Source organism: Nematolebias whitei, chromosome 1 (genome assembly GCF_014905685.2).
Source record: "Nematolebias whitei isolate Nwh7 chromosome 1, NemWhi1, whole genome shotgun sequence".
NCBI classification, from domain to species: domain Eukaryota; kingdom Metazoa; phylum Chordata; class Actinopteri; order Cyprinodontiformes; family Rivulidae; genus Nematolebias; species Nematolebias whitei.
Window position 1 is genome coordinate 49,351,770 of NC_056498.1, and position 7,495 is coordinate 49,359,264.

Sequence of the window (7,495 nt, forward strand, 5' to 3'; positions counted from 1 at the left end):
GGATAGGACATGGTAGGATAGAACCGTATAGGACAGGACAGAATAGGATAAGACCGGATATGATAGGATAGGACAGGACAGATAAGACTGGATAGGACATGGTAGGACAGGACAGATAAGACTTGATAGGACATGGTAGGATAGGCTCGCATGGGATAGGATAAAATAAAATAAAACTGGATATGACAGGACAGGACAGGCTAGGCCATATGTGTCAAACTCAAGGCCCGGGGGCCAAATATGGTCCTCGTTGACATCTTATCTGGCCCCCAATATGATATGTGAAACATAGATTATTTCTATATCTTGAATTTTTTCAGTAATCTTTGATTATGATGTCAAAAGCACAACAGAGAACATCAAATGAGACCAATCAAACTCTTGTTGAAGAACCTGTGACCAAGAAAAGATGTCGGGTATCTGATTTGAGTTAATGTAGTTTCTGAAATTGGCCCTTAGTTTGAAAAAGGTTTTAATTTTGGCCCCTTTTGTAAGTGGGTTTGACACCCCTGGGCTAGGCTAAGCTAATTCAGGTGAGGCTGGGATATGATGTAATCTGATAGGAAAAGATAGGCTAAGCTAATATAGACTTGGTAAAGCTAAATAAGCAAGTCTGCGGTAAAGTGACTTCAGAACCACAGTCCTATAGAACCGGTTACCTCCTGGAGTTTTACGTTTTGTTAAGTTAGGCTATGAAAATAAATTAAAGCTATTTCTAATTTGCTTTGTAGTACACCTGTCAGGTATGTCTCAGTACTTACATCTGCAGTTATAGTCCCTGTTATCGTATCATGCACCAGCTTGGCTGCATTCTCCTTGGCTTCTCTCCTTGTTTTTCCACAAACCTTCGGATATTCCTTGTCGCCAACCACAAACCTACACCAACTAATTTAATAAAATAATGAATTATTTATTAAATGTCATGTGAATACTCACTGTAGCCAAACTGGATCGATGGTGGAGACTTACTAAGACTCGTTGTAGGGTCCAGGTTTGATTATCTCCTCCGGCTTTACACTCACCAGGTTCGTCTGACTATAATTATTGAGCCAACAGATGTAGTTGATAGTTGGCTTACTAACTGAGGCGGATGCTCCTGCTGATATGTCTGCCTGTTGAAACAATATTTTATATTGCGCATTTACTCACGTACTCAGATTAAATTAAAAAAAGAGTAAATGTCTTACTGAATCCTGACGCCCGTCCAGACACTTCAGGGCGTTCTGAGCTGCATCTCTTTTGGCATCCTTCTTGCTTTTCCCCACCCCACTGGGATATTCTTTACCATCCAAAACAACCCTCATGGAGAACCTGTGGAAGAGCTAACGCCTTAGAATTGACCCAAGTTAATTCTTCAAGATGTCGACTTACTTTATGTGGAAAAATTAAGTGTATGTACATTTATCAAAGCGTGGCTAACCATTTCATTGTAGTTGAGACAAAAGATGTTTTAGGTGACATGCTTGGGACAAAGTTTCTTTAAGAAAGCTGCCAACTCTGACCCCTTGAACCAATATCCACTACTGAAATACAACAAGTAATCTCTCCTATGATTGAAGCAATCTCATCTGGGACGCCAGAATTAGACCTGTTGCAATAAACAACAAATCAACTGATTGCATGATAAATGAAAATTATCAACCTCATTTTCAGTTATCGGCTTTATCGATTCTTCGTCTCTCACTTTCTACTGAAGACACCGCTCTTTTCGCTTTAAAATCCATTTTAACCATCCAAAATCGTGTTTTTGGATCGTTACAAGCAGCTAAGCTGAGAAGCTAAGCTAACAGGCCGAACTCGGGGAAAAACCTCCGTCGTGTCGAAGCTCCAAAATTCACGGTTAAAGCCCGTGCCTTTGTGTAAAAAGTTGTTTTTCTCTGTAAAAATAAGTGAGAACTTGTTTACTGACTTTTTATTAAAAGCTTTGCGTGAAAAATGCTATGCTAAGAAGCTCAAACCACACATAGCATCCGCCATTTTGGGAACCGAAGAGAGACAGCCCATGTCACGTCACGGAGCCTCCCTCTCATTTTTCTTAAAGAGACACGCTGCTCACTCTCTTACTATCCATCCTTCGATTCAGTCTTATACTGCCATCTGGTGGTTGAAAAAAGGTACTACTGTACATGCAAAACAAATTAAACAGTTCTCCTTAAATTTGACAATAATTACTAATTATTGTCAAATTTCAAACAATATTATCGTTTATCGCAATCATTTCTGAGACAATTAATCGCCCAGCAAAATGTGTTATAGTGACAGGCCTAGCCAGAAGTCATGAGACTCTGACATACATTGGGGGAATGGTGGAGCAGAGGTTAGAAAAGGTGGGCCTGTGATCAGAAGATCGCCGGTTCGACTCCCCGGACCGACAACATCAAAATCTGGCTGAAAATGGTGAAACACCCACACCATCAGTGACCAATAGTGTTCCGGCGTCACGTTTTGGTGCCGGTTCGGCCTGCTTGGAACCCAAGAGAAAAAGGGTTCTGAAAAAAGGGACCGGTTCTACGAACCGTTACTGGTGGAAAAGCCTTAGAACCGTGCCGAGTCGAACCGTGCTGTACCGTTACTAATAGAAAAGGGGTAATGGACAGAAACATGGTACAACACAGCTGTTTTTCACCAGTGTCCCATAAGCCTTCCCTTCCTTTCCTTTGCTGCCACCGTTCTGTCTCAAATCACTCCTGAAACTCTTCTCCATCCTGTCTGGACCCTCTTCTTCACCACACTTCCTGAAACTTTTCTCCATCCTGTCTGGACCCTCTTCTTCACCACACTTCCTGTTTTCGTGGACAGTTGCACCTTTGTGACCTCTGCTCCTCGTAGCCTCACTGTTCCACCTGCCTCATTCACTACCAATTATTTTATTATTTCCCCCTTTAAATGTTGTTCGTAATGACTTGCAAGGTGTTCCAAACTGGCGCACTTCATCTGGTAATTTGGGACAAGAACATATACAGTTTTTAAAAATTCAAAACAAGACTTCAAAACAAATGTTGGATCATACAGATTTTAGTATTTTTAACGCCTATAGTACAATGGTCTAACAAATTTTATAACCTTAATTAAAATCTGCATACAGCAAATATTATTTCTCGTACGTTATAGTAACAAGTTTCCCAGCCAATGTATTAGCACCAATGACTCTGCAGTGAAATCTTCCAAGGCAGAAATTAAATGCGTTTTAGTAACGCTGCCCCAAATGATGTCCCATTATACCCATTTCAACAAACTCTACTTAATACTGTTTAAATTTGAAATCAAATGCTCAATATGGGACATGTGAAAGTCTACCAAGAGTAGGCCGTCCTTACAAAGCGATTGACTGTGCAGGAAAATAGTGCGAGGGGCCAACAAAGTACCTGTGATCCCTCTGATTGAGTTGTGAGCCTCAGCAGGTGAGCTTGGACTGAGCATACAACCACTGTTGCCCGAGTTCTTTACCAGTCTGAGTGGCAAAGAGAAAGCTGCTGTTTAAGAAAACTCATTAGCAAAGTTTAGTCCTTTTTTTTTTTTTTACTTATTTAATGAGTTTTCCTAAAAGCGTCTCTCTCTGCCACTTTCCCATAAAGCTAAGACCGGCGATGAACTCGGGCAACAGTTGTTGTACGCTCAGTCTGTCCCGTCTCACCTGATGAAGCTTGTAACTCCTTCAGAGTGCTCACAGGTGGTCCCTCACTCTTCTGCTTCCTACAGGGTCACTCATTTTGTGAGGAGGGTCTGCTCTCGGTAGATTTACACATGTTCCACGTTATTTCCATGTCTTGATGATGACGAAACTCCCAGGGCGTTGGGGACCTTGGAAATCACATTTTATCTGAATTAATCTAGAACAGTCGCATTAAAGGGGATGAATATTTAAGAAAATCACCTTTTTGTGTTGCATCTTTTTATGCAATAAATAATGTTTTGTAGAATTTGGATTTCACTTGGATATTGAAGTACGGTTTTGATTTATTTGTGTTAAGGATTACCATTTTTACTGATCACGACGTATTTATGACAGCAGGAAAAGCACAAAGCAGCGCCCAAGTTATTAAATAAACACCCAAACGGCATGCCATACAGGTAGAAACATGGTCAGTACGTTGAAAAGGTCTTTGGAAAACACCGTGACGTCATGATCCCGGACTCGAACATGATCTTATCCTGCAGAGAAAAAGTTTCTACTCACGTTTGGTTGTGGTCCAGTCCCTCTGAGCTCAGAAACTCATAAACCAGACTCAGACCGTTTCTCTGCGCACGTTCTTGCAGCTCAGAAACTGGGTTCACAGCCATCGTGATGACGCTGCAGGTTTGATAAAACTATAGAAGTAAGATGTTTAAAACTCAGGCCGTGTTTCTCCGTCCGTCACATCTCTGCTCCAATAACTGGTTCCGCTGATTTTAGACTCTAAAGTTTCGATTCGTTCATGTGACCGTGGGTTCGTTTCAACAAAACCGAAACTAGAACACACGTCACTCCAGTGGCGGTTCCTTATATGGGCGGCCTCCAGAAGGGGGGCAGCATAACACCACCCACACCCCTCCCGTCCCCCCCGGCGCCCACGATCCCTGCAGACATTGTAATAATATAATAATTATAAAATAATACAGATATATATAATTTTCCAATAAGAACTTGCTGAAAACCTACCAAGGAGTTGGATTGTGGAATGGTCTAGAGAGTGATGTGAAAAATGCCAAGTCGATGTGTACATTTAAGAAAAAGATCAAAGCTGGATTGTTAAAATAATACATATGAAGTAGCTTAGTGTGTGTTTTGTATTAGAATTAGAAAAATTAGAAAGAGTTATTCATTTTGTTCTGTTACTTGAAAATTATGATTGAAATAATTGTTTGAAAAAAGGGGCAGATATAATAAGATTTTTTCTTCTTTCTGCTGCCTTTCATTTTAAATCTCTTGTATCTTCTTTATATTGTTATGGAATTGTTTTGTACCTTTTTAAAATGAATAAACTTTATACCAAAAGCAGCCCAAATTGTAACAACCCACCCATAGCTGTGTATATGGAGGTTTTTGGGCTGGCAACCCTGGGTTGGTGGCGGTGTTAATCTATTCCGCTTAAATGCAAATTATGGAAGATGGAAAGGAAAAGGTCAAAGCCATCGGGTGCGCAGTTTAGGAAAAAGAGAAAAGAAGAAGAGGAGAAACGAGCAAAAGATAAAAGGTAAGAAGAGCTGTGTGTCACTGTCATTTCTTGTTGTGTGAAATGTGAAGGCTGTAGCCTGCTAATGCTAACTGGTTAGCTGCTTAGGACGACATCTTTTGTTAACAGCGGAAAATATTACCGTCTTGAAGATTGACATTCTTCTTAAACTAAACAAACAACATGGAAAAGTAATAATGGGCCACTATAATTTCTAAAGGCAATGATTTTGTGATGTACTTTGGATGACTGGAAGTCAAAGACTGACGGCCCATTGGAGCCGCTAATGTTTCAGCGCGGCCTCCATCTGATGCCCCTTTTCCACCGTCACGGCGCGGGTCGGATATTTCCGGCTTCACGCGCGTTTGAGGTCTTTCCACTGTTCCTGTGACTGGCTCGCCTCCCTAAATTCTGGCCCGGCTTCTCAAGGGGTCCAAGCGAGCCGAGCCGTGACGTCAGAAACACTGTCAGTCACTGATTGGTCAGGGGGAGGAGTCTGTGGAGTCTTTCCAAACAACCCGATCCGCCATTTTTTCTCTATGCTTGCCATTAGCGATAACGCGAGGAGTGTATCTTTTAGTATTTTGAAGCTATACAAAAACAATAACATCAAAGCCGTGGTCAAATGCAGAAGTGCAGGTCTTGTTGTGCTTGGTGGCCGACGAAAAAAGTCAAAGCGAGCTAGATGGAGGATTGGAGGGTGGTTTGGACACGGCCACTGCTCTACTTGAATCATTTATAGAAGATGGTGAGTGTTTTCTAACTTTAAACATATTTTAAGTGACTCATCCCATCGGTTCTGAACATATTTTTAACTAACAAAAGAGGCTGACGCCATAATAGGACAACGTCGGTGCTACGATGCTAAGCTAATTTGCATAAACGCTAACTGTCCTCCGGTCCCGTTTCTCACTGTATTTTATCCAGAACGTATTTCGGCGCGTGACGGTTCGTCTCTAAAAAGCTGGATCCTTCTCGCGTCCCAGTTTGTACTGAGTGATGGACAGATGTTCGCACGGTTTGCTTAGTTAGAAATGGCAGATTGTGTTATAATACAGAACCCTGGCTGTCACAAAAAAAAAATCTGTGCTTTTCTAATGAAGTACTTTGATTAATGCTCTTAAACAAAGACAGACTTATAGTTCGTTATTAAATATATACATTTTCTATTTTAATTAAAAAAAAAACATTTTGATTGCATATTTACATTTATACTGTCTCGTGCAGTCAATCCTGAGCTTTCTGTGCACACCAACAATAAGTTCTACTATGAATTTCATAAATTGGAAATATATGTAGGCTTGGTTAAAAAAAAAAGGCTTAGTTGTTTTTGTCATTTGCTATGTCAGTTTAACAGTCCCTTAATCACATTAGTTGAGAAAAACTGTTAGCCTGCCATAATTACTCTATTGCATAAGGCTGCAACAAAGGTTTTATAGCCTATTAAATAACCACCATGAGGGATATAATCATGACTGTTTGATGATGACACAATTGATGGTGTATCCTGACTAACAACATTTGCACACTGTTAGTTTGCAGAGGACCAAGTCAAGTAAGAGCTGACTTTGTTTTTCCAAAGAACGAGGATGATGATAGAAGTTGCCACCACCAGTATTTTTGGAAGACGTTAGTTAGTGGTGAAAAGATGCTTAGAAGCTGGTTGGTGTATTCGGAAAAAAACAACAGCCTTTTCTGCTTGTGTTGCAAGTTGTTTTCAAAAAGGAATACAAGTCTAACAAATTCAGGACTCACAGACTGAAAACATGCAAGTTCTCTGCTCACCTCACATGACACCAGCCCAGAACACCAAAATTCACTGAAAGCATAGAAAGAGTTGGCAGTGAGGATGAAAAAAAGAGGAAGAAGTGTTCTTGTGATGGTGGAGTGACCTACTGACACAAACTGCCTGTCATGCACCACACAGCAGGCAGGGGGCACAATTTAGCAGCAAACCGACGGCCTGCACGCAGGGTGGGGGCGCCGTTGGGGTTGCTCGCCCAGGGCGCCAAATAGGCTAGGACCGCCACTGGGTCACACCCTCAGCTTCCGGTAAATCATTAAATTTATTTATTTTTAGTATTTTATTTCATTATTTATTTATTTACCTTAATGTTTATTTATTTTCGTTTATTTATTTCCTCTGGTATCGGATGCTGTGCAGCTGGAAGGATTTTACTGCAACTTTTTTTAGTTTTGGACATTTGTTATGATGCGTAACCATGGCAACAAGGCAGTTTTCTACAACCAACAGCAGCCGATTAACATCTCAAAAGCTCAAATAATATCTCAACTAAACAAGTTCATTTTGATAGATTCATGAGTGTCATGTACCGCATAAA

The 7,495-nt window shown here is 40.8% G+C and overlaps 1 protein-coding gene across 1 annotated transcript in view; it reads right to left on the reverse strand.

Annotated features, from left to right (window-relative positions):
- The window catches only part of LOC119424292 (interferon-induced, double-stranded RNA-activated protein kinase), a 16,982-nt gene that overhangs the window by 9,012 nt on the left and 475 nt on the right, over window positions 1–7,495 (reverse strand). The window contains exons 2-5 of the mRNA XM_037691789.1: window positions 4,178–4,308; window positions 1,188–1,311; window positions 970–1,112; window positions 762–885 (exon numbers count right to left, since the gene is read on the reverse strand). Of these exons, the coding sequence (XP_037547717.1) occupies window positions 762–885; window positions 970–1,112; window positions 1,188–1,311; window positions 4,178–4,308 (522 nt within the window). The remainder of the gene's footprint in view (window positions 1–761; window positions 886–969; window positions 1,113–1,187; window positions 1,312–4,177; window positions 4,309–7,495) is intronic.